Source organism: Somniosus microcephalus, chromosome 10, assembly GCF_052327205.1.
Source record: "Somniosus microcephalus isolate GS21.2 chromosome 10, FLI_Smic_1.0, whole genome shotgun sequence".
NCBI classification, from domain to species: Eukaryota; Metazoa; Chordata; class Chondrichthyes; order Squaliformes; family Somniosidae; genus Somniosus; species Somniosus microcephalus.
In genome coordinates, this window is record NC_140996.1 from 223,418,838 (window position 1) to 223,446,495 (window position 27,658).

Consider the following 27,658-nt stretch of genomic DNA (forward strand, 5'->3'; position numbering starts at 1 on the left):
AAACAAAATTATAGATCCACAGTCGCTGGCTACGATACTTAAACATGCACCTAACAGAATCTAAAACAGAGATAAGCTAAGTTACATAGAAGAAATGTTTTGGGCAGTAAGTATAAGCAGGCACCAATGTCTTCTACGGAGGTTGATGTTACGAATTCCCAAGATCCAAAAGTACTTCAAGAACCATATTATCCATGTAAAGTAATCGGCGGAGAACGGAGATGGTTTATCTTATGTATACACAGAAAGAACATGATATAAAGCACAAGCTCTCTACAAGCCAATTTTTTTGAAACTTAAAAAGGAACGATAAAAGCTTCTTATTTTTTTAACCCACAGCTATGTACAACTGTTTACAAAGTTTCATAAATACAGTTCAGAGGGGCAAGTCCGCCTTTTGTTTCCTGCAGACTTGGAATCCACACAACTGAATTGTCCTTTAGTCGATGATCAAGTGCGGTACATCACACGTCTCGACGCAAAAAAAAAATAAAGTCCCTTGTTCGGTCATCAGTCCTGGTAACAAGGGCGCGACACAACATGGCACATTAAAGATACTGTACAATCACTTACTTTGAAACTAGAACTATCCTTTGTTGAATACACTGTCCTTTAGTTTATATTTCTCTCTGTCTCTGTCAGATGGTCATAAAGAGTCCGTGATTCCCTGCGCTGTTGGACATTGAGCCAAGTGTCAGTTATCAAGAGTTCCATCTGATACAGTGGAATAGTTGAATTTGTTTTTCAAATGTGCATCATTTATAAAAGGCAGTCGCCTGTTTCTTCTAATTGTAGAATGCACTTTTTTTTGTTGTCGTCCCCTCGTCTGTTTTCATTTCCCAATATCGAAACAATTCAACTAGGAAGGGAATATATGACCCCCGCACCCCCCCCCCACCCCCCACCAAAAAAAACAGAAAGTAGTGACTCGATATTCTTCTTCTGCTTGTAAGATCCAGGTGGTTTGCCAACAAGTTCTGCTTCAGCTCTTGTTAAAATCATCTCAAAAAATGAGCTTTCTACCCAACCGACGAGCCACAAAATGGGGAAACACTCTCTCTCTCCCCCCCCCCAGAGAGCTATACTCTAGTCGTGGAATGTGCGTGGGGCAAATTCGTACTGTTCTGGCCTCCGGTGAAAGTATTGAAGGTGTGCAATGGCTGCATTCCAGCCAACGTGTTTGGGATCATGGTGATGGTGTTGGGCGTCATAAGCGGGATGTCGTCCGGGGACCTCCTGAGGGTCAGCGTGTAGTCGGGCGGGCAGGTGAGCCTCAGCGTGTCGTGGGTCTGCATCGACTCGCACTCGTGCTCGTGCTCCATCTGCTTCATCTGCAGCGACATGATCTCCTCGTTCTGCAGGTGGGCGAGGTCGTTGGCGGTGCCGCGCTGCGGGCTGGGCCGCCGGTGGGTCTCGTGGCGCCTCTTGTCCTTCTTGTAGTACAAGGCGGCAAAGGCCAGGATGTTCAGGAAGAGCAAGGAGGCCCCCACCGCAATGGTGACGCTCAGCTCCGTGGAGTAGTCCCGCTTATCCTCGATCAGGACCGTGGTTTCGTCGGGGCTTGACTTGTGGGTCTCCTTCGCCTGCTTGGGGTTGTGGGAAGGGGTCAAGGGTGGGCGTTTGGTGGTCGAGGACCACAACTTGCCAGGGGCCCGCCTGGTGACGTAGGGGAATGGAGTGGAGTCCGTTTGCGGGACTTTCGTGGTCGTTGACACGTACTGGAAGATCTCGTTCAGGTTGTGCAAGTGGGGGACAAGCTCCAGCCAGAAGGCTACTTTGGTGGCTCGGTAGTGTTCCCGCACCCTTGGCTTCAGGCCAATGTGAAGATACAGTTGATCTTTCGGGTTGTACTTCGACCAGGCGACTTCCTCAAACCGGTTCGGCTTTGTGTGAATGAACTTGGTATCTTGCGGAACGGGTTGGTTCGGGTCACTAAAATACAACATGGAGGGAAAGCAAAAAAGGATTTTAACAGTACAACAATTCCGAATAGTCTGCATGAACAAGTCGGCTACAAGATAATAGACACTTTGGGGAGGGATTTTAAGTGGGAGTGGGCTTTGGGTGGGTGGGGACCGGAGTGCGTGGAAAGTGTGACAATACCACCCCCTCCCCCTTCTCATTGGCATGAATTTGAGGCCCGGGCTATTCTAACTCCTGGGTCTCAATTACATCCTGCCCACCTCAAAAAAGTCACAAAGAGAAGGTTGAGTGGCAGCCGCTGCTTAGAGTTACGCTGGAAGGTAAGGGGTGAGGGAGGGGGTGAGGTGGTGGGGGGTTCAGTATTGGAAGCCCGTTTTACACCCCGCCCAATTTTACTCTCCTTGGACTTCGAACCAATTAGCTGCAGATTGTCTTCAGTCCCCGGGGTGGAAATCAATGGCATGAAAATCGAGCCAAGTTCTATTACGGGCGGGCGATCCCACTCCATCGCATTAATAAAAGAGCTCGCATCAGTAATGGTGACCGAGAAACTACCGGATTGTCATAAAAACCCATCAAGTTCACCAATGTCCTTTAGGGAAGGAAATCTGCCGTCCTCACCCGGTCTGGCCGGTACGTGACTCCAGACTCACAGCAATGTGTGGTTGACTCTTAACTGCCCTCTGAAATGGCGGCTCACCACCACCTTCTCGAGGGCAGTTAGGGATGGGCAATAAATGCTGGCCTTGCCAGCGACGCCCACACATCCCGTGAATTAATTTTAAAAAAATACTCAGGCGGTGAAGGCCAAAATCTACCCCACTGTCTTTCAGATATCTGGCGGACCCAGGCTTGTGCCAATATTCTCAGAGGGTTGTTCAAACACAGAAAAGCTCTAAAGTCCATTGTTCAAAGGAACACGGGTGAACGGGTAATGCTTTAGTCTTTTGGAATATGAAGGTTGGGTCAGAATAATGAGTTTTTTGATGAGGTAACTGAGAGGGTTGATGAGGGTAATGTGGTTGCCGTGGTGTACACGGACTTCCAAAAGGTGTTTGATAAAGTGCCACATAATAGGCTTGCCAGCAAAGTTGAAGCCCATGGAATAAAAGGGACAGTGGCAGCATGGATACGAAACTGGGTAAGAGACAGGAAACAGAGAGTAGTGGTGAACCGTTGTTTTTCGGACTGGAGGAAGGTGTACAGTGGTGTTCACCAGGGGTTGGGTCAGGGACCACTGCTTTTCTTGATATATATTAATGACTTGGATGTGGGTGTACAGGGCACAATTTAAACATTTACAGGTGACACAAAACTTGGAAGTGTAGTGAACAGTGAGGAGGATAGTGATAGACTTCAGGAGGACATAGACAGGCTGGTGGAATGGGCGGACATGTGGCAGATGAAATTTAATGCAGAAAAGTGCAAATTGATACATTTTGGTAGGAAGAACGAGGAGAGACAATATAAACTAAAGGGTACAATCCAAAAGGGGCTGCATGAACAGAGAGACCTGGGGGTATATGTGCACAAATCGTTGAAGGTGGCAGGGCAGGTTGAGAAAGTGGTTAAAAAAGCATACGGAATCCTGGGCTTCATAAACAGAAGTATAGAGTACAAAAGCGTGAAAATTATGATGGACCTGTATAAAACACCTCAACTGGAGTACTGTGTCCAATTCTGGGCACCGCACTTTAGGAAGGATGCGAAGGCCTTAGAGAGGGTGCAGAAAAGGTTTACAAGAATGGTTCCAGGGATGAGGGACTTCAGTCACGTGGATAGACTGGAGAAGCTGGGGTTGTTCTCCTTAGAACAGAGAAGGTTGAGAGGAGATTTGATAGAGGTGTTCAAAATCATGAGGGGTCTGGACAGAGTAGATAGAGAGAGGCTGTTCCCATTGGCGGAAGGGTCGAGAACCAGAGGACACAGATTTAAGGTGATTGGCAGAAAAATGAAAGGTGACATGAGGAAAAACTTTTTACTCAGCGAGTGGTTAGGATCTGGAATGCACTGCCTGAGAGGGTGGTGGAGGCAGACTCAATCACGGCTTTCAAAAGAGAATTGGATAAGCACCTGAAGGAAAAACATTTGCAGGGCTACGGGGAAAGGGCGGGGGAGTGGGACTAGCTGAAGTGCTCTTGCAGAGAGCCGGCACGGGCTCGACGGGCCGAATGGCCTTCTTCCGTGCTGTAACCAGTCTATGATTCTATCCTATGATTCTAATGTTCAGACCATGGAACAATATTATCTGGAACTGATCATGTCATAAATGTTATGATTATGGAAAGACAGCGAAAATCTACCTTGGGCGGGTATATTTATTCTCCCAGTGCTGTTCCTGTCCCAAATTCTTAATCAAATTCCTCTGTGTGCCTTTTGAATTCTGCCGTTGTAGGGGAACATTCAACAATAACGCTCAACTTGGTTTAAGAAGGAATGGGGATGTCGCAGTCTGTGAGCGTCGGGTCATATGCAGTTATTACATGTGGAATAAAAGTCTCTACTCTTAAAGCTTGTGACTCTTTAATGTATTTGTTTTCCTGGGTATGGACAAGAGGTGGGGATAAAGAAAGAACTTACGTTTATATAGCATCCTCCACAACCTCAGGACTGCCCAAAGTGCTTTATAACTAAATTACTTCATTTTTTGAAGTGTCGTCACTGCTGTAATGTGGGAAACACGGCAGCCAATTTTGCACAGCAAGCTCCCATGCACAGCAATGAGATAATGACCAGATAATCTGTTTTAGTGATATTGGTTAAGCTATAACTATTGGCCAGGACACTGGTTTAAGGGGACACAGATTTAAGGTTCTGGGCCAGAGATACAAGGGGGGACATGAGGAAAAACTTTTTTACGCAGCAAAGTGGTGGAGGCGGAGACACTCAATGTTTTCAAGAGGAGACTGGATGGGCACTTGAGGGAAATGAACTTGCAGGGCTACGGGGATAGAGCGGGGTAATGGGACTGACTGGATTGCTCTACAGAGAGCCGGCGCGGACTCGATGGGCCGAATAGCCTCCTTCTGTGCCGTTATGACTCTATGACTGGTGAGATCTCCCCAGCTCTTCTTCAAACAGTGCCCTGTGATTTTATACAACTTGAGAAGGCAGACAGGGCCTCGGTTTAACATTATATCCAAAAGACAGCACCTCCAACAGTGCGGCACTCCCTCAGCACTGCACTGGGAGTGTCAGCCTAGATTTTGTGCTCAAGCCTCTGGAGTGGGACTTGAGCCCACAATCTTCAGATTCTGAGGAGAGGGTGCTGCCCACTGAGACATGGCTGACTCTTTTGAGTCATTTAATCTTTGTGCAGTAGTTTTAGCGCTACGGGCCTTGAGGATTGTATCCCTTGAAACAACAACTTACACTCTATAGGGCCTTTAATGTAAAGTCCGCCTACCCTGTTTTTGCAAAATTGGTCCAGTAGGTCATGACCACAGCGCTGAGCATCACGTCGTTCTTGGAGAAATTGCAGGGGAAGAGTTCAGTGGGTCCGATCATGGGAACACCAAAGACGTACGGGACCTCATCGCCGTGAGCAGCATCAGACCAGCCTGGCTTCATGTCGCTCTGGCAGTGGTGGTAGAAAGCGTAGAAATAGGTGGGTGAGCCGTACTGCGCATGCAGGTCTGCCGTGGCCACCGCCGGGGCCACCCACTGGTGGTCAGTGAACAGCGCCACCAGGGTTTTGCGGCGGGTCTCCGGGTTCTCCTTGTCCGCCCAGTCGGTGTACATGAACTTGATGGTCTCCCGCAGCGTGTCCTTCCCCTCCGGGTAGCCGTAGAGATTGTCGACAAAGTTGGAGACGGCGAAGTCGAAGTCGCTGGCCGAGATGCCGTCCTCGTTGTCCACCATGTTCTCCACGAACTTCAGCCCCTCCCCCTGGTTGACGCCCAGCATGATGTCATAGTTGAGGAACTCGCCTTGCTCCATCAGGATCTGGGGGTCGTCGGGTATGACGTCCCCGTCAATGACCGGCCCGAAGGCGATGTGGTAGCGGGCGGGCATGATGTCCTGCTCGATCAGCTCCTTGTAGGTCTTCACCCGCAGGCACTCCACCAGGTCGATGGTGTCGAGCATGCTGCAGCCAACCTTCTCCGCCAGCAACCGCGTGTACTTGGCAGGCTGGTAGTTGACAGCCCAGCTGGATAAGGCTGTTCCACTCTGGATTATTGCCTTCTGGAACAGACCTGTTGGTTTGATAAGAGTTTAGGAGAAATGCTTTAATGGCAACATAAAACCTAAGAGTAGAAGGATATGCAGATAGGGTTGGATGAAGTAGGGTGGGAGGAGGTTCGTGTGGAGCATAAACACCGACATAGACCAGTTTGGCCGAATGGCCAGTTTCTGTACTGTCAATCCTGTGTAATTCTATTACAATCCCCAGAAGTTAAAACGTCACAGTTTATATCGGACAAAATAGTGATAACCATTAACCATTAAAGATTCTGAAGGGGATTGACAGGGTAGATGCTGAGAGGTTGTTTCCCCTGGCTGGAGAGTCTAGAACTAGGGGGGATAGTCTCAGGATAAGGGGTCGGCCATTTGAGACCGAGATGAGGAGGAATTTCTTCACTCAGAGGGTTGTGAATCTTTGGAATTCTCCACCCCAGAGGGCTGTGACTGCTGAGTCTTTGAGTATATTCAAGGCTGAGATCGATAGATTTTTGGGCTCTAGGGGAATCAAGGGATATGGAGATCGGGCGGGAAAGTGGAGTTGAGGTCAATGATCAGCCATGATCGTATTGAATGGCGGAGCAGGCTCGAGGGGCCGAATGCCCTACTCCTGCTCCTAGTTCTTATGTTCTTATACATCTGAAAGTAATTTTCTGTCCCATTAAGTATCTTTTACATCCCTATAAAGTTCCTTCCAAGAAGACCCAACTTATGAAATCTTTCCTTAGAGCTCATCCCTCTAACACTGTTTAGTTATTGCACAGCCACCTAGTGATATAGCAAAATGAGGTATTGCGAAACCTCCATCCCTAGAGGTAAACACTGACATCCAGGAGCCATCCACCACACTTCCACCTCCCACTGGGGAACCAGTCAAAAGGAGCCCATGATTAGGAAGTAAAGTTACACATCACACACTTCACAAATCTGGGGAAAGACATACTGAACACACCTGCAGCACAAACTTTGCTTAGTTGCTTTAATGCTAATTTCAACGTGTATTAATGACTCCATTTATTTCCATCTGAAACCTTAGTCGCTAACTAATAAAACGTTAACACTGTTTCTCTCTCCTGCATTGCCCCCTCACTCGTTCGCACCCTGTTCAGGTGCACTGAAGGCAAGAACAAACGTGAGTAAATAACACTAATACAAAAGCAAAATACTGCGGGTGCTGGAAATCTGAAACAACAACAGAAAATGCTGGCGACACTCAGCAGGTCAGGCTGCATCCGTGGAGAGAGAGAAACACAGTTAATGTTTCAGGTCTTCATCACAACTGGAAAAAGTTGGAGAAGTAACAGATATTTAAGCAAGTGCGGGGGCAGGGAAAGGGGGAGGGGGAGGAAAGAACAAAGGAAAGAACAAATAAATGGGACAAGTTAAAAAAACAATCTACTGTGATATTATAGCGATTACAGAAACGTGGCTGAAAGAGGGGCAGGTGTGGCAGCTCAACATTCCTGGTTACAGGATTTTCAGACGGTATAGAGAAGGAGGTAAACATAGAAACATAGAAGATAGGAGCAGGAGTAGGCCATTCAGCCCTTCGAGCCTGCTCCGCCATTCAATGTGATCATGGTTGATCATCCAAATTCAGTACCCTGCCCCTGCCTTTTCCCCATACCCCTTGATTCCTTTAGCCTCAAGAAATATATCCAACTCTTTCTTGAATATATTTAATGAACTAGCCTCCACCGCCCTCTGTGGCAGAGAATTCCACAGGTTCCCCACTCTCTGGGTGAAGAAATTCCTCCTCATTTCAGTCCTAAATGGCTTACCCGTTATTCTTAGACTATGACCCCTGGTTCTGGACTCCCCGGCCATCAGAAACATCCTTCCTGCATCTAGTCTGTCCAGACCTGACAGAATTTTATAGGTTTCGATGAGATCCCCTCTCAATCTTCTAAACTCCAGTGAGTATAAGCACAATCGACACAATCTCTCCTCATACATCATTCCTGCCATCCCAGGTATCAGCCTGGTGAATCTTCGCTGCACTCCTTCCATGGCAAGAACGTCCTTCCGCAGGTAAGGTGACCAAAACTGCACACAATACTCAAGGTGCGGTCTCACCAAGGCCCTGTACAACTGTAGCAAGACATCCTTGTTCCTGTACTCGAACCCTCTTGCTACGAAGGCCAACATACCATTTGCCTTCTTAACCGCCTGCTGCACCTGCATGCTTACCTTCAGCGACTGGTGCACAAGGACACCCAGGTCTCTTTGCACTTCCCCTTCTCCCAATCTATTGCCATTCAAATAATAATCTGCCTTCCTGTTTTTGCCACCAAAGTGGATAACCTCACATTTATCCACATTATAGTGCATTTGCCATGTTTCTGCCCAATCACCCAACCTGTCCAAATCGTACTGGAGTTTCCCGACATCCTCCTCGCAGCTTACCCTCCCGCCCAGCTTTGTGTCGTCTGCAAATTTGGAGATATTACATCCAATTCCCTCGTCCAGATCACTAATATATATTGTGAACAGCTGGGGTCCTAGGACCGATCCTTGCGGTACCCCACTAGTCACTGCCTGCCACTCGGAAAACGACCCGTTTATTCCAACTCTTTGCTTTCTGTCCGCCAACCAGTTCTCTATCCAAGTCAATACCTTGCCCCCAATCCCATGTGCCTTAATTTTGCACGCTAATCTCTTGTGTGGGACCTTATCGAAAGCCTTCTGAAAGTCCAAATACACCACATCCACTGGTTCTCCCTTATCTATTTTACCAGTTACATCCTCAAAAAATTCCAGTAGATTAGTCAAGCATGATTTACCTTTTGTAAATCCATGTTGACTTTGTCCGATCCTGTCACTGCTTTCCAAGTGCTCTGTTATTACATCTTTTATAATAGACTCTAGCATTTTCCCCACTACCGATGTCAGGCTTACCAGTCTATAATTCCCCTCTTTCCCTACCACCTTTTTTGAATAGTGGGGTAACATTAGCTACCCTCCAATTCATGGGTACCGTTCCAGAGTCTATCGAGTTCTGGAAGATGACCAGTAATGCATCTACTATCTCTCGGGCCACTTCCTTAAGTGCCCTGGGATGTAGACCATCAGGCCCTGGGGATGTATCGGCCTTCAGTCCCATCAATTTTCCTAACACCATTTCCCTACAAATACTGATTTCTTTCAGTTCCTCTCTTTCATCAGACCCTATGTTCCCCGGCATCTCTGGGAGGTTATTTGTGTCCTCCTTTGTGAAGACAGAACCAAAGTATGTATTTAGTTGGGCTGCCATTTCCTTGTTTCCCATTATAAATTCCCCTGATTCTGACTGTAAGGGACCTACGCTTGACTTCACCAATCTTTTTCTCTTCACATATCTGTAAAAGCTTTTACAGTCAGTTTTTATGTTCCCTGATAGCTTACTCTCATATTCTATTTTCCCTTTCTTAATTAATCCCTTTGTCCTCCTTTGTTGACTCCTAAACTGCTCCCAATCCTCAGGATTATTGCTTTTTCTAGCCAATTTATATATCCTCTCCTTGGATCTTATGCTATCCCTAATTTCCCTTGTTAGCCACGGTTGAGTCACCTTTTTTGTTTTATTTTTATGCCAAACTGGGATGAACAAATTCTGTAGCTCATCCATTCGGTCTTTGAATGTTTGCCATTGCCTATCCACCGTCAACCCTTTGAGCGCCATTCCCCACTCAATCCTACCCAACTCGCTCCTCAGACCATCGTAGTTTCCTTTATTTAAATTGAGGACCCTTGTCTCTGAGTCAACTACTTCATTCTCCATCTTAATGAAGAATTCGATCATATTATGATCGCTCCGACCCAAGGGGCCTCGTACAACAAGATTGCTAATTAATCCTTTCTCGTTACATCATACCCAGTCTAAGATGGCCTGATCTCTGGTTGGTTCCTCGACATATTGGTCCAGGAAACCATCCCGTAAGCACTCCAGGAATTCCTCCTCCACAGTATTGTTACTAATTTGGTTGGCCCAATCTATATGTAGATTAAAGTCACCCATGATGACTGCTGTGTCCTTATTGCACGCTTCTTTAATTTCCCTTTTAATACCATCCCCAACCTCCACCTTACTGTTTGGAGGTTTATATACCACTCCCACTAATGTTTTTTTCCCCTTAGTATTTCTCAATTCTACCCATACAGATTCCACATCATCAGAGCTAATATCCTTCATTACAATTGTATTAATCCCTTCTTTAACCAGTAATGCTACCCTACCTCCCTTTCCTTTTTGCCTATCTTTCCTGAATATTGAATACCCCTGGATGTTGAGTTCCCAGTCTTGGCCATCCTTGAGCCACGTTTCTGTAATCCCAACCAAATCGTATTCGTTTACCTCTATTTGCGAAGCCAATTCATCCACCTTATTACAAATGCTCCTCGCATTAAGACACAAAGCCTTCAGGCTTGTTTTTTTAACGCTCTTAGACCTATTAGAATTATTATTTACTGTGGCCACGTTTGATTTAAACCGTTGATTTCTCTGACTGCCACTTTTGTTTTTCTCCTTCCTATCTTTTGCTTTTATCCCTGTTTGTTGGGGAGGGGGGGATTGCGGTATTGATTAAAGAAACTATTACAGCTGTGAGGAGGGATGATATGTTGGAGGGATCATCAAACAAGGCCATTGATGGGTCGAACTGAAAACAAAAAGGGGCGATCACACTGCTGGGAGTGTACAACAGACCCCCAAACAGTGAGAGGGAGATACAAGAACAAATATGTAGACACATTTCTGAGAAGTGCAAAAACTATAGGGCAGTAATAGTAGGGGATTTCAACTACCCCATTATTAACTGGGATAAAATTAGTGTGAAGGGTATAGAGGGTGCAGAATTCCTAAAATGCATCCAGGAGAACTTATGTCAGAATGTAGCAAGCCCAACAAGGGGGCAGTTCTAGTTTTAGGGATTGAAGTTGGGCAGGTAGAAGGCATATCAGTGGGGGAGCATTTTGGTGCTAGTGACCATAATTCTGTTAGATTTAAAGTAGTTATGAAAAAGGACAAGGATAGACCAGGAATAAAAATTCTAAATTGAGGAAGAGCAAATTTTGCTAAGCTCAGAGGGGATTTAGCCATAGTGGACTGGAAACAGCTACTTGAAGGCAAATCCGTGTCAGAGCAGTGGGAGGCATTCAAGGAGGAGATCCGGAGGGTTCAGGCCAAATATGTGCCCTTAAAGAAAAAACGGTGGGACTAACAAATCTAGAGCCCCCTGGATGTCTAGAGACATACAGGGTAGGATAAAGAAAAAAAGGGAGGCGTATGACAGATACCGAGGGCTAAATACTGCAGAATCTTTAGAGGAGTACAGAAAGTGCAGGGGTGCAATTAAATGGATATTAGGAAAGCAAAGAGAGAGCATGAAAAATTCTTGGCAAATAAAATCAAGGAAAACCCAAAGATGTTTTATAAATATATTAAGAGTAAGAGGATAACTAAAGAAAGGGTAGGGCCTATTAGCGATCATGAGGGTAATCTGTGTGTGGAGGCGGGAGACGTCGGTAGGGTTCTTAATGAATACTTTACGTCTGTTTTCACAAAGGAGAGGGGCGAAGCAGACATTGCTATCGGGGAGGAGGAGTGTGAAATATTAGATGAAATAAACATAGTGAGAGAGGAAGTATTAAGGGGTTTAGCAGCTTTAACAGTGGATAAATCCCCAGGCCCAGGTGAAATGTATCCCAGGCTGTTAAGCGAAGCAAAAGAGGAAATAGCAGAGGCCCTGACCATCATTTTTCAATCCCCTCTGGCTTCAGGTGTGGTGCCAGAGGACTGGAGGACTGCTAATGTGGTACCCTTGTTTAAAAAGGGAGAAAAGGATAGACCGAGTAATTACAGGCCAGTCAGCCTAACCTCGGTGGTGGGAAAATTATTGGAAAGAATTCTGAAGGACAGGATAAATCTTCATTTAGCAAGACATGGCTTACTCAAGGATAGTCAAGCCGTGTCTTGCTATTGTTAAGGGACGGTCGTGTCTGACAAACTTGATTGAATTTTTTGAGGCGGTAACAAGGAGGGTAGATGAGGGTAGTGAGTTTGATGTAGTGTATATATGGACTTTAGCAAGGCTTTTGATAAGGTTCCACATGGCAGACTGGTCACGAAGTTGAAAGCCCATGGGATCCAGGGCAAAGTGTCAAGTTGGATTCAAAACTGGCTCGGAGACAGGAAGCAGAGGGTAATGGTTGATGGGTGTTTTTGTGACTGGAAGGCTGTTTCCAGTGGGGTTCCGCAGGGCTCAGTACTGGGTCCCTTGCTTTTTGTGGTATATATCAACGATCTAGGCTTGAATATAGGGGGTATGATTAAGAAGTTTGCAGATGATACTAAAATCGGCTGTGTGGTTGATACCGAAGAAGGAATCTGTAGACCGCAGGAAGATATCAATAAATTGGTCAGGTGGGCAGAACAGTGGCAAATGGAATTCAATCGGGAGACATGTGAAGTAATGCAGTTGGGGAGGGCTAACAAGGAAATGGAATACACATTAAATGGTAGGACACTGAGTAGTGTAGAGGAACAAAGGGGCCTTGGAGTGCATGTCCACAGACCCCTGAAGGTAGCAGACCAGGTAGATAAGGTGATTAAGAAGGCATACGGAATGCTTGCCTTTATTAGCCGTGGCATAGAATACAAGAACATGGGGTACAGAGGACATTTACAAGGATGTTGCCGGGAGTAGAGAATCTTAGCTACGAGAAAAGACTGGATAGGCTGGGTTTGTTTTCCTTGGAACAGAGGAGGCTGAGGGGAGACCTTATTGAGGTGTATAAAATTATGAAGGGCCTAGAAAAAGTGGATAGAAAGGACCTATTTCCCTTAGCAGAGGGGTCAAAAACCAGGGGCACAGATTTAAAGTAATTGGTGGCAGGTTTAGAGGGGATTTGAGGGGAAATTTCTTCACCCAGAGGGTTGTGGGGGTCTGGAACTCACTGCCTGAAAGGGAGGTAGAGGCAGGAACCCCAACCACATTTAAAAAGTACTTGGATGTGCGCTTGGGATGCTTTAACCTGCAGGGCTACGGACCAAGAGCTGGGAAGTGGGATTAGGCTAGATAGCTCTTTGTTGGCCGGCGCGGATATGATGGGCCAAAAGGGCCTCCTTCCGTGCTGTAACTTTCTATGATTCTATGATTCCCACAGTGCTGTTAGGGAGGGAGTTCCAGGATTTTGACCCAGCGACGATGAAGGATCGGCGATATGCTTCTAAGTCACGATGGTGTGTGACTTGGAGGGGAACTTGGAGGTGGTAGTGTTCCCATGTGCCTGCTGCCCTTGTCCTTCTAGGTGGAAGAGGTCGCGGGTTTGGGAGGTGCTGTCGAAGAAGCCTTGGCGAGTTGCTGCAGTGCATCTTGTAGATGGTACACACTGCAGCCACGGTGCGCCAGTGGTGGAGGGAGTGAATGTTTAAGGTGGTGGATGGGGTGCCAATCAAGCAGCCTGCTTTGTCCTGGATGGTGTCGAGCTTCTTGAGTGTTGTTGGAGCTGAACTCATCCAGGCAAGTGGAGAGTATTCCATCATACTCCTTACTTATGCCTTGTAGATGGTGGAAAGGCTTTGGGGAGTCAGGAGGTGAGACACTTGCTGCAGAATACCTAGCCTCTGACCTGCTCTTGTAGCCACAGTATTTATGTGGCTGGTCCAGTTAAGTTTCTGGTCAATGGTGACCCCCAGGATGATGATGGGGGGGGATTCAGCAATGGTAATGCCGTTGAATGTCAAGGGGCGGTGGTTAGACTCTCGCTTGTTGGAGATAAGTCATTGCCTGGCACTTCTGTGGCGCGAATGCTACCTGCCACTTATCAGCCCAAACCTGAACGTCGTCCAGGTCTTGTTGCATGTGGGCATGGAGTGCTTCATTATTTGAGGAATTGTGAATGGCACTGAACACTGTGCAGTCATCAGCGAACATCCCCACTTCTGACCTTATGTTGGAGGGAAGGTCATTGATGAAGCAGCTGAAGATGGTTGGTCCTAGGATGGCGGAGCAGGCTCGAAGGGCCGAGTGGCCTACTCCTGCTCCTAGTTCTTAGGTTCACTACCAGCTTAGATAGTGAGCGTCAGCAGGCTATCGACAACTCAGCTGGACACTACCTCATTCCTCTTGTAACATTTTTTGGATGTTGAACTACCTGTGAACGAGTAAAATCCACAGGGGTTACAATTATGGGTTACCTATTTCCTTAGCCTGATGGGTATGACATTGTTTTCAATGCGAGGGTTTTACATAGATTGTATTTACACCACACACAAATTCAATACAAAAGCAAAATACTGCGGGTGCTGGAAATCTGAAATAAAAACCGAAAATGCTGGAAACACTCAGCAGGTCAGGCAGCATCTGTGGAGAGAGAAACAGAGTTAACGTTTCAGGTCTGTGACCCTTCGTCAGGACTGGAAAAAGTTGGAGATGGAACAGGTTTTTAAGCAAGTGTAGTGGCAGGGAAAGGGGAACAGAACAGAAGGGAAGGCAGGAGAGATTAAGAGACATTAAGAGATGGTGCGAGGCAAAAGGAGATGGTAATGGGACAAGTTAAGAAACAAAAGATGGCTCTAGATGAAGTGTAAATGGCGCTGGCAGAATGAAAGACAGCTGCCATGTGAGAGAGAGAGAAAAAATAAATAAAAATAAACAAATAAATGGGGAAAAAAAATTCTCCTGCCTTCCACCCTATCACAGACCTTCCCTTTTGTTCTTTCCTCCCCTCCCCCCTTTCCCAGCCCCTACACTTGCTTAAAAACCTGTCCCATCTCCAGCTTTTTCCAGTTCTGATGAAAGGTCACCGACCTGAAACGTTAACTCTGTTTCTCTCTCCACAGATGCTGCCTGGCCTGCTGAGTGTTTCCAGCATTTTCTGTTTTTACACAAATTCAATATAACATTCACTTGCATTTCAGTCTGCCATTAACAAAGTCCCAGTCTATACACTCATCCCTCTCCCTTCAATCTCAACACAAATCCTCCTCTTTCAAAGCACTCTTTCCAAAGGACCTCCAAACCCCTTAACGGAACTCCTTAACGTCCTCCATCTTTTCCAATCTCATATCATGTACGAAAACTCAAGCTTGTGGTCACCTCACCACTATGTCGTGACTGAGCTCATCTTCGTAGAATCATGGCAACTTATGGCAAAGGAGGAGGCGAGTCTTCTCTCCTGCCCTTTCAACCTCAGGGGCGTATTTAACTATGAGGCTCCTTGGGCCTCCGCCTGGGCGTTTATACAGCAATAAAGTTACTCGAGGCTGATTTCAGCCAGGCCCTGCTCCTGACAAAGTGCCTCGCTCGATGGGCCCGTGGGGTTGCAGATGGGCTACTGAACACTCAGGGACGATTCTGCACTTTTGTCAATCAAGGTTCCATGCGGCAGCACGACCATGCCGAACGGAAAATTACACATGAGAAGAATTAATTGATGACACGTCAGTGGAGCCGATTACGTGAACGCTTCGCTTCACAACTTGACTTTGGAAAAGTTGAAGGGGCAGCATTTTCAGGAATAAAATTTGGTCAAACTTTTTGTTCGTCGGCAAAATCGATCACTGATTGAGGTGTACTAAATTATGAGGGGCATAGATAGGGTGGATAGAAAGGAACTTTTCCCCTTCGTAGAGGGGTCAATAACCAGTGGGCATAGTTTCAAGGTAAGGGGCAGGAGGTTTAGAGGGGATTTGAGGAAAAACTTTTTCACCCAGAGGGTGGTTGGAATCTGGAACTCACTGCCTGAAAGGGTGGTAGAGGCAGGAACCCTCACAACATTCAAGAAGCATTTAGATGAGCACTTGAAATGCCATAGCATACAAGGCTACGGACCAAGTGCTGGAAAATGGGATTAGAATAGACAGGGCTTGATGGCCGGCATGGACACGATGGGCCGAAGGGCCTCTTTCTGCGCTGTATAACTCTATGACTATGACACTGCTTGTCCATCAGCCTCCGAAAGAGAAGGATTACACACAGGAAGAAGAAGATTACACACACCAATCTTTCCCTTTCAGATGCTGACTGACACACTGTGAATCTCCAAAGTTTTGTCTCCTTTTGTTTTTTATTTCCAGCCTTTATGAATGTTCTTTTTATCTCAGCCTCATCACCAGGTATCATGGGAATAAGCTGCTGTGTATATAGGCAGAGCTCGCGATTTTCCAATAGGCGCTGGAGTCGGGAAAGGTAGCACGTACTCGGGCAATTACCCCTCGCATCGCCACGAGAAAATAAGCACAAGGCTTATTATTAACAATCGCTTGTTTTTCTGTTACCCAGAGAGTGGTGAGAATGTGGAACTCGCTACCACAGGGAGTGGTTGAGGTGAATAGCACAGGTGCCTTTAAGGGGAAACTAGATAAACACACAAGGGAGAAAGGATTAGAGGGTTATGTTGATAGGGTGAGATGAAGGAGGGTGGGAGGAGGCTCGTGTGGAGCATAAACACCGGCACGGACCAGTTGGGCCGAATGGCCTGTTTCTGTGCTGTAAATTCTATTTAGTTCTCCAGTTCTGAAATCCCTCATCTTGAAATGTCCTTTTCCTGCTACTAAAATCTCTTATGTTCTTATGCTTTTCTTTTCATTTATTTTATAAGTGAAGCACGTGATCTCCACCTCCCAGCAGCGGCAATCGAGAAGTTGCTGTCTGTAGAAGCTGAGGGACAAGTCTGCCTCCTACTACTTTATAACACAATGTACTGAAGCTCCAGTATCTGCGAATGGACCAAAATAACCTTGAAATGCCTCAATGTGTGATATTAGTCCGTGCTTCAATGTCGAGTATAAACTGATGTCAGTGTATCTCAGCAGAAGAGAGTCCAGGATTTTATCCAGTGAAGTGTCTATCAGCTGTCAGATCAAGCTTGCCTTGGAGTTTTGACAATACACAACTTTATATATTACAGATTAAACAGCAAATTTAAGATCAATTTACTCACACATATCGAATTGAAACAGTGAAAAGTGACATCCTGATAACACAACTACTGTTGAAGGGAAACAATTGCTGTTTTACAGGTGTAGCTGGCCTGATTGGTTGCAGCTTCACTAAGCAACACACACCATTACAGAATCAACACAGCATTGCAAGAAAGAAAGAAAGGAAGGAAGGAAGAAGGAAAGGAAGAAAAGAAAGATCATTTCAATCGCGTCTTTCACGACTACTGGACGTCCCAAAGCGCTTTACCTCCAATGAAGTGTTTCTGGAGTATAGTCACTGTTGTAATGTAGGAAACCCAGCAGCCAATTTGCACACAGCAAACTCCCACAAACAGCAATGTGATAATGACCAGATAATCTGTTTTAGTGAAGTTGATTGAGGGGTAAATATTGGCCCCAGGACACCGGAGAGAACTTCCCCTGCTCTTGTTCGAAATACGGCCATGGGAACTTTTACGTCCATCTGAGAGGGCAGACGGGGACTCAGTTTACCAAGTCATCTGAAAGACGGAGCCAAGAATGGACCCACCATTACAGGGCCAGGGAATGAACTCGCCATTACAGGGCCAGAGAATGAGCTCAGCATTACAGGGCCAGAGAATGAACTCACCATTACAGGGCCAGGGAATGAGCTCACCATTACAGGGCCAGGGAATGAGCTCACCATTACAGGGCCAGAGAATGAGCTCAGCATTACAGGGCCAGAGAATGAACTCACCATTACAGGGCCAGGGAATGAACTCACCATTACAGGGCCAGGGAATGAGCTCACCATTACAGGGCCAGAGAATGAGCTCAGCATTACAGGGCCAGAGAATGAACTCACCATTACAGGGCCAGGGAATGAACTCACCATTACAGGGCCAGGGAATGAGCTCAGCATTACAGGGCCAGAGAATGAACTCACCATTACAGGGCCAGAGAATGAACTCACCATTACAGGGCCAGAGAATGAACTCAGCATTACAGGGCCAGAGAATGAACTCACCATTACAGGGCCAGAGAATGAACTCACCATTACAGGGCCAGGGAATGAGCTCACCATTACAGGGCCAGGGAATGAACTCACCATTACAGGGCCAGGGAATGAACTCACCATTACAGGGCCAGGGAATGAACTCACCATTACAGGGCCAGGGAATGAACTCACCATTACAGGGCCAGGGAATGAGCTCACTATTACAGGGCCAGGGAATGAATTCACCATTACAGGGCCAGGGAATGAGCTCACCATTACAGGGCCAGGGAATGAGCTCACCATTAAAGGGCCAGTGAATGAACTCACCATTACAGGGCCAGGGAATGAGCTCACCATTAAAGGGCCAGTGAATGAACTCACCATTACAGGGCCAGAGAATGAACTCACCATTACAGGGCCAGAGAATGAACTCACCATTATAGGGCCAGCGAATGAGCTCAGCATTACAGGGCCAGGGAATGAACTCACCATTACAGGGCCAGGGAATGAACTCACCATTACAGGGCCAGGGAATGAGCTCACCATTAAAGGGCCAGTGAATGAACTCACCATTACAGGGCCAGAGAATGAACTCACCATTACAGGGCCAGAGAATGAACTCACCATTATAGGGCCAGCGAATGAACGCAGCATTACAGGGCCAGGGAATGAACTCACCATTACAGGGCCAGGGACTGAACTAACCATTACAGGGCCAGAGAATGATCTCACCATTACAGGGCCAGGGAATGAACTCACCATTACAAGGCCAGGGAATGAACTCACCATTACAGGGCCAGGGAATGAACTCACCATTACAGGGCCAGGGAATGAACTCACCATTACAGGGCCAGGGAATGAACTCACCATTACAGGGCCAGGGAATGAACTCACCATTACAGGGCCAGGGAATGAGCTCACCATTACAGGGCCAGGGAATGAACTCACCATTACAGGGCCATGGAATGAACTCACCATTACAGGGCCAGGGAATGAACTCACCATTACAGGGCCATGGAATGAACTCACCATTACAGGGCCAGAGAATGAACTCACCATTACAGGGCCAGAGAATGAACTCACCATTACAGGGCCAGAGAATGAACTCACCATTACAGGGCCAGAGAATGAACTCACCATTACAGGGCCAGAGAATCAACTCACCATTATAAGGCCATAGAATGAACTCACCATTACAGGGCCAGGGAATGAACTCACCATTACAGGGCCAGGAATGAACTCACCATTACAGGGCCAGGGAATGAACTCACCATTACAGGGCCAGGGAATGAACTCACCATTACAGGGCCAGGGAATGAACTCACCATTACAGGGCCAGAGAATGAACTCACCATTACAGGGCCAGGAATGAACTCACCATTACAGGGCCAGGGAATGAACTCACCATTACAGGGCCAGTGAATGAACTCACCATTACAGGGCCAGTGAATGAACTCACCATTACAGGGCCAGTTAATGAACTCACCATTACAGGGCCAGTGAATGAACTCACCATTACAGGGCCAGTGAATGAACTCACCATTACAGGGCCAGTTAATGAACTCACCATTACAGGGCCAGTGAATGAACTCACCATTACAGGGCCAGTGAATGAACTCACCGTTACAGGGCCAGAGAATGAACTCACCGTTACAGGGCCAGAGAATGAACTCACCATTACATGGCCAGTGAATGAACTCACCATTACAGGGCCAGAGAATGAACTCACCATTACAGGGCCAGGGAATGAACTCACCATTACAGGGCCAGTGAATGAACTCACCATTACAGGGCCAGGGAATGAACTCACCATTACAGGGCCAGGGAATGAACTCACCATTACAGGGCATAGAGTGACTCCACTATGTAAGCTGTGGCTCAGTGGGTAGCACTCTCTCCTCTGAGTTAGAAGGTTGTGGGTTCAAGTCCCACTACAGAGACTTGAGAACAAAAATCAAGGCGGACGCTCCAGCGCAGCACTCCCTCAGAGGGAGTGCTGCGCTGTCGGAGGTGCCGTCTTTCATATGAGACATTAAACCGAGGCCCTGTCTGCTCTCTCAGCTGGACGTAAAAGATCCCATGGCACTATTTTGAAGAAGAGCAGGGGAGTTATCCCAGGTGTCCTGGGGCTAATCTTTATCCCTCAATCAACATCACTAAAAAACACATTGGGCTAAAAATTGAGTAGCGCCCCGGCGATAAATTAGCGTCCCCGCGCCGGAAATTGAGTGGTTGTGCCCCAAGAGGGAAGCGGGACGCTACTGGATGCACCTCGCATCCCTCTTGGGGCGCTGTGAGTTAATATTACGGCGTTATGTGCCGCAGTGCCACATGCTGCGGCACGTCACACTGCGGTATTGCAGGCCTTCCGCCCTTTCTTAAAGGGGAGGGGCCTTGAGCAACGCGACCTGGGGCCCAGCTGGGCCCCTGGGGATCGGGAGTGCAGGCAAAAGAGCCCGGCACTCAAGAGAAATGCAGGGCTTTTGGAGCGCAGCCAGCACTCCGCGGGGGGGGGGTTGCATTTCAGGAGGTCTGGGACGGGAGCGCAGGCAGGTCCTGGCAGGCGGCCAGCAACAAAAATGGCCGCCTCGCCTTTAAATTGCGTCTCCCTGGCCGCAGGTACTTCCCCCTGACCCCGTCAGACATAGCGTCCAGCAGTAAGTCAGGGGGCGCTCCCGAAGATCATGGCCGGGGCATGAGCGGGGTGCTGCGCACGCCAATTACGTCATCGGCAACGGCGCAGCGTCGCAGGGCGCTACCGGTCAGCGCCACCATTAACCTCCCGCTGAAATTTGCGGGAGGCGTGGGCAGTGCCGCGCCTGGGCGCTAGTTGCTTTGCGTCCCGTTAGCGCCCTCTTAAGGCGCTAACGGTAGGCACAACCATCTGAATTTTTCCCCCATTATCTGGTCATTATCACATTGCTGTTTGTGGGAGCTTGCTGTGCGCAAATTGGCTGCCGCGTTTCCTACATTACAATAGTGACTCCACTTTAAAAAGTACTTCATTGACTGTAAATCGCTTTGGGACATCTGCTGCTCGTGAAAGGTGCTATATAAATGCAAGTCTTTCTTTCTACCATTACCGGGCCATACAGTAAAGCTGCCAGTGAAGAACCACAGAGTAAACCTGCTCTTACAGGTCTGCAGAATGAACTTGACATTGTAGGGCTTTAGTATGACCCAACCATTACATGAACATAGAACTAAAAGATGTGGTGAGGCGTGTCCTTGGGATTAACGCTAGAACCACGACCATTTCTAAATTACATCAATGACCTGGATACAGAAATTCAATGAAAATTGATCACATTTGTAAATGAAACCTAACTGGGGGACAAAAGATATGGGCAGCAAACGTCATCCATGATTGAATGAATAAATAAATGAGCGAATTTATAGAGCGCCTTTCACGACTTCAGGACATCTCAAAGTGCTTCACAGCCAATGAAGTACTTCTGAGTTGTAGTCACTGTTGTAATGTAGGAAACGCAGCAGCCAATATGTGCACAGCACGATCCCACAAACAGCAATGTGATATCGACCAGGTAATCTGTTTTGGTGATGTTGGTTGAGGGATAAATATTGGCCCCAGGACACCAGGGAGAACTCCCCCTGCTCTTCTTTGAAATAATGCAATGTGAACTTTTACATCCACCCGAGAGAGCAGACGGGGCCTCGGTTTAATTTCTCATCTGAAAGACTGCACCTCCGACAGTGCAGCACTCCCTCAGTATTGCGCTGGAGTGCCAGCCTAGGTTTTGTGTTCGCTCACTGTTCAATTGGCCAAGGATGACGTTGAAAGTGATTCAGATCTGGTAAGAGCACACCTTTGATTACTGTGTCCAGTTTTGGTCATTGGAACATTATTATTCAAACACTGGAGGCACTTCAGAGAACTACGAGACTGATCCCCAGCATCAAAGATCTATGATACGAGAAAGGGCCAATTGATTTTCTACAATTATCTCTGACAATTGTTCCAAATCCTCCTCTGGTACATCTGACGAAAGGTCGTCGACTTGAAACGTTAATTCTGTTCCTTGCTCCACAGATGCTGCCTGAGCTGCTGAGCTTAGAAGAATGAGAGGGGATCTCACTGAAACGTATAAAATTCTGACAGGGCTAGACAGGCTGGATGCAGGGAGGATGTTTCCCCTGGCTGGGGGGTCTAGAACAAGGGGTCACAGTCTCAGGATACGGGGTAGGACATTTAGGACTGAGATGAGGAGAAATTTTTTCACCCAGAGAGTGGTGAACCTGTGGAATTCTCTACCACAGAAGGCTGTGGAGGCCAATTCATTAAATATATTCAAGAAGGAGACAGATAAATTTCTAGGTGCAAAAGGCATCAAGGGGTATGGGGAGAGAGCGGGAATATGGTATTGAGATGGAGGATCAGCCATGATCATATTGAATGGCTGAGCAGGCTCGAATGGCCGAATGGCCAACTCCTGCTCCTATTTTTCTATGTTCTATGTTTCTATGTTTCAGCATTTTCTGTTTTTACTATCAATAAAGGGTCCGAGAATGAACCTAACATTACAGGGCTCTTCCATGCAGCTACCATTACAGGGCCCCAGGTGAATGCAGCATTACAGCATCCTAGAATGAATCTGCTATTGCAGGGCCCTAGACTCAATCTACCAGAATTATACAGCACAGGAGGAGGCCATTCGGCCCATCGTGCCTGTGCCGGCTCTTTGAAAGAGCTCTCCAATTAGTCCCACTCCCCTGCCCTTTCCCCATGGTCCTGCATTTTTTTCCCCTTTCGAGTATTTATCCAATTCCCTTTTGAAAGTTACTATTGAATCTGCTTCCACTGCCCTTTCAGGCAGCGTATTCCAGATCACAGCAACTCGCTGCGTAAAAAAAAAAGCTCCTCATCTCCCCTCTTTTTTTTGCCAATTACCTTTAATCTGATATTGAATTTATTCACAACATTCCAGGTCCTCTCATCGACACAGCAATGAACCCAGCCAGCCATGTGTTGACTGATCTAGTGCACGAATTACTGAGCTGGTCAGCTGGACAATCTGCTGTTACACAATGGCAATTGATTGACAGGCGACCACATTGACAAAGACTGCTGCACGTGAGTGAAATGAAACCTGCAAAGCAATTAACTGTTCACCAAAAGTTAGTCTAATGAGCACTGCACCTGGCAGGAACACTGTAAATGAAGAATTCACATCGATATCCCACCTTTCAGGACCTCAGGAGATCCCAAGGTGCTTTACAGCCACTACAGAGTCCTAGAATGAATCTACCATTACAGGGGCCTAGAATGAATCTGCCATTACAGGGGCCTAGAATGAATTTGCCATTACAGGGGCCTAGAATGAATCTACCATTACAGGGGCCTAGAATTAATCTGCCATTACAGGGGCCTAGAATGATTCAGCCATTACAAGGGCCTAGAATTAATCTACCATTAAAGGGCACAGAATGAATCTGCCATTACAGGGGCCTAGAATGAATCTGCCATTACAGGGGCTGTTCTGGACATTATGTGGACATTCTGGACATTTTTACATGCAGTAGCACCCTCTGGTGGTGGTTATTGTGTTAGCAGTGTGTTTGTATGAAACAGAGGTCATTTGACCTTTGTTCCTTTCTTCCTGTGTGAGGTCATTTGACCTTTGTTCCTTTCTTCCTGTGAGAGGTCATTTGACCTTCGTACCTTTCTTGCTGTGTAACCCAGGAAGTAGAATCTCAGGAAGTAGAATTCCAGGAAGAACCTGGCAGTAATGGAGGATTCCATAAGGGATTCACAATCCAATGTAACCTGATTTCATATATTAGGCCAAGCGCAATATCTGTGAGTATCTTTGTTTGTTAGCATAATAGCAACGTTGTCAGAGTAGTATTTTGATAACACTATGTTTATAAAAGGTTAATATTTGATAGTTACAGAAGTGAGTCCAAATGTTAGTTAGTTATACAATTAGTCTATTCTACTGTTGTAAATATGTTAATATCTTATGTAATATCGAATGTATAGTACTCAGTTTATGTACAAAACATACTCTATCTTTGTTTACAGTTTCACAAAATTTGTTCAAGTAAAGGCTTCAAACAGCAAACGGCTTCACGAAGAATTATTTTGAATACGTGTTTAACTTGCTGGATAACTAGATAGGAGCACGTCTAGCGCGGCCAGTACAGGGGCCTAGAATGAATCTGCCAGTACAGGGGCCTAGAATGAATCTACCATTACAGGGGCCTAGAATGAATCTACCATTACAGGGGCCTGTGAATGAATCGACCATTACAGGGGCCTAGAATTAATCTGCCACTACAGAGTCCTAGAATGAATCTGCCACTACAGAGTCCTAGAGTGAATTTACCATTGCTAGGGCGTAGAATGAATCTAGCATTACTCGGGACTAGAATGAATCTACCATTACAGGGGCCTAGAAAGAATCGGCCATTACAGGGGCCTAGATTGAATCTACCATTAAAGGGGCCTAGAATGAATCTTACATTACAGGGGCCTAGAATGAATCTGCCATTACAGGGGCCTAGAATCAATCTGCCATTACAGGGATCTAGAATGAATCGGCCATTACAGGTGCCTAGAATGAATCTGCCATTACAGGGGCCTAGAATAAATCTACCATTACAGGGGCCTAGAATGAATCTACCATTACAGGGGCCTAGAATGAATCAACCAATAGAGAGGCCTAGAATGAATCTACCATTACAGGGACCTAGAATGAATCTGCCATTACAGGGGCCCGAGAATGAATCAACCATTACAGGGGCCTAGAATTAATCTGCCACTACAGAGTCCTAGAATGAATCTGCCACTACAGAGTCCTAGAATGAATCTACCATTGCTGGGGCATAGAATGAATCTACCATTACTGGGGCCTAGAAAGAATCAGCCATTACAGGGGCCTAGATTGAATCTGCCATTATTGGGGCCTAGAATGAATCTACCATTAAAGGGGCCTAGAATTAATCTTCCATTACAGGGGCCTAGAATGAATCTGCCTTTACAGGGGCCTAGAATCAATCTGCCATTAAAGGGGCCTAGAATGAATCTACCATTAAAGGGGCCTAGAATGAAACTACCATTAAAGGGGCCTAGAATGAATCTACCATTAAAGGGGCCTAGAATGAATCTACCATTACAGGGGCCTAGAATGAATCTACCAATACAGAGGCCTAGAAGGAATCTGCCATTAAACTGGCCTAGAATGAATCCGACATTACAGGGGCCTAGAATCAATCTGCCATTATATGGGCCTGGAATTAATCTACCATTACAGGGGCCTGACAACGAATCTACCATTACAGGGGCCTAGAATGAATCCACCATTACAGGTGCCTAGAATGAATCTGCCATTACACTGGCCTGGAATGCATTCACCATTACAGTGGCCTAGAAGGAATCTACCATTACAGAGGCCTAGAATGAATCTACCATTACAGAGGCCTAGAATGAATCTACCATTACAGAGGTCTAGAATGAATCTACCATTAGAGGGGTCTAGAATGAATCTACCATTACAGGGGCCTAGAATGAATCTACCATTACAGGGGCCTAGAATGAATCGATCATTACAGGGGCCTAGAATGAATCTACCATTACAGGGGTCTAGAATGAATCTACCATTATAGCGGCCTAGAACGAATCTACCATTACAGGGGTCTAGAATGAATCTACCATTATAGGGGCCTAGAACGACTCTACCATTACAGGGGCCTAGAACGAATCTACCATTACAGAGGCCTAGAATGAATCTACCATTACAGGGGCCTAGAATGAATCTATCATTACAGAGGCCTAGAATGAATCTACTATTACAGAGGCCTAGAATGAATCTACCATTACAGGGGCCTTGAATGAATCTGCCATTACAGGGGCCTAGAATGAATCTACCATTACAGGGGCCTAGAATGAATCTGTCATTACAGGGGCCTAGAATGAATCTACCATTACAGGGGCCAGGAAAGAATCTACCATTACAGGGGCCTAGAATGAATCTACCATTACAGGGGCCTAGAATGAATCTGTCATTACAGGGGTCTAGAATGAATCTGCCATTACAGGGGCCTAGAATGAATCTGCCATTACCGGGGCCTAGAATGAATCTACCATTACAGTGGCCTAGAATGAATCTACCATTACAGGGGCCTAGAATGAATCTGCCATTACAGGGGCCTAGAATGAATCTACCATTACCGGGGCCTAGAATGAATCTACCATTACAGGGGCCTAGAATGAATCTACCAATACAGGGGCCTAGAATGAATCTACCATTACCGGGGCCTAGAATGAATCTACCATTACAGGGGCCTAGAATGAAACTACCATTACCGGGGCCTAGAATGAATCTACCATTACAGAGGCCTAGAATGAATCTACCATTAAAGGGGCCTAGAATTAATCTGCCATTACAGGGTCCGAGAATTAATCTGTCATTACAGGTGCCTAGAATGAATCTACCATTACAGGGGCCTAGAATGAATCTACCATTACAGCGGCCTTTAATGAGTCTGCCATTCCAGGGGCCTGGAATGCATCTGCCATTACAGTGGCCTGGAATGAATCTGCCATTATCGGTGCCTAGAATGAATCTACCATTACAGGAGCCTAGAATGAATCTACCATTACAGGGGCCTAGCATGAATCTACCATTACAGGGGCCTAGATTTAACCAGCCATTACAGGGGCCTAGAATGAATCTACCATTACAGGGGCCTAGAATGAAGCTACCGTTGCAGGGGCCTAGAATGAATCTGCCATTACAAGGGTCTAGAATGAATCTACCATTACAGGGGCCTAGAATGAATCTGCCATTACAGGGGCCTAGAATTAATCTGCCATTACAGGGTCCTAGAATTAATCTGTCATTACAGGTGCCTAGAATGAATCTACCATTACAGGGGCCTAGAATGAATCTACCATTACAGCGGCCTTTAATGAGTCTGCCATTCCAGGGGCCTGGAATGAATCTGCCATTACAGTGGCCTGGAATGAATCTACCAATACAGGGGCCTAGAATGAATCTACCACTACAGGGGCCTAGAATGAATCTACCATTACCGGGGCCTAGAATGAATCTACCATTACAGGGGCCTAGAATGAATCTACCAATACAGGGGCCTAGAATGAATCTACCACTACAGGGGCCTAGAATGAATCTACCATTACAGGGGCCTAGAATGAATCTGCCATTTCAGGGGCCTAGAATGAATCTACCATTACAGAGGCCTAGAATGAATCTGCCATTACAGGGGCCTAGAATGAATCTACCATTACAGAGGCCTAGAATGAATCACCATTACAGGGGCCTAGAATGAATCTACCATTACAGGAGCCTAGAATGAATCTACCATTACAGGGGCCTAGAATGAATCTACAATTACAGGGGCCTAGAATGAATCTGCCATTACAGGGGCCTAGAATTAATCTGCCATTACAGGGGCCTAGAACGAATCTACCATTACAGGGGCCTAGAATGAATCTGCCATTACATGGGCCTGGAATGAATCTACCATTACAGGGGCCTAGAATGAACCTGCCATTACAGGGGCCTAGAATTAATCTGCCATTACAGGGGCCTAGAATTAATCTGTCATTACAGGTGCCTAGAATGAATCTACCATTACAGGGGCCTAGAATGAATCTACCATTACAGCGGCCTTTAATGAGTCTGCCA

The 27,658-nt window shown here is 46.5% G+C and overlaps 1 protein-coding gene across 2 annotated transcripts in view; it reads right to left on the reverse strand.

The window, feature by feature from the left end:
• Positions 1-312: 312 nt before the first annotated feature.
• nlgn4xa (neuroligin 4 X-linked a) overlaps positions 313-27,658 on the reverse strand; it is a 498,119-nt gene continuing 470,773 nt past the window's right edge. For both annotated transcript variants that reach the window (XM_085999658.1, XM_085999657.1), the window contains 2 exons: positions 5,330-6,119; positions 313-1,932 (listed from right to left, as the gene is read on the reverse strand). In XM_085999658.1, the coding sequence (XP_085855784.1) occupies positions 1,080-1,932; positions 5,330-6,119 (1,643 nt within the window). In that variant the 3' untranslated portion in view covers positions 313-1,079. The remainder of the gene's footprint in view (positions 1,933-5,329; positions 6,120-27,658) is intronic.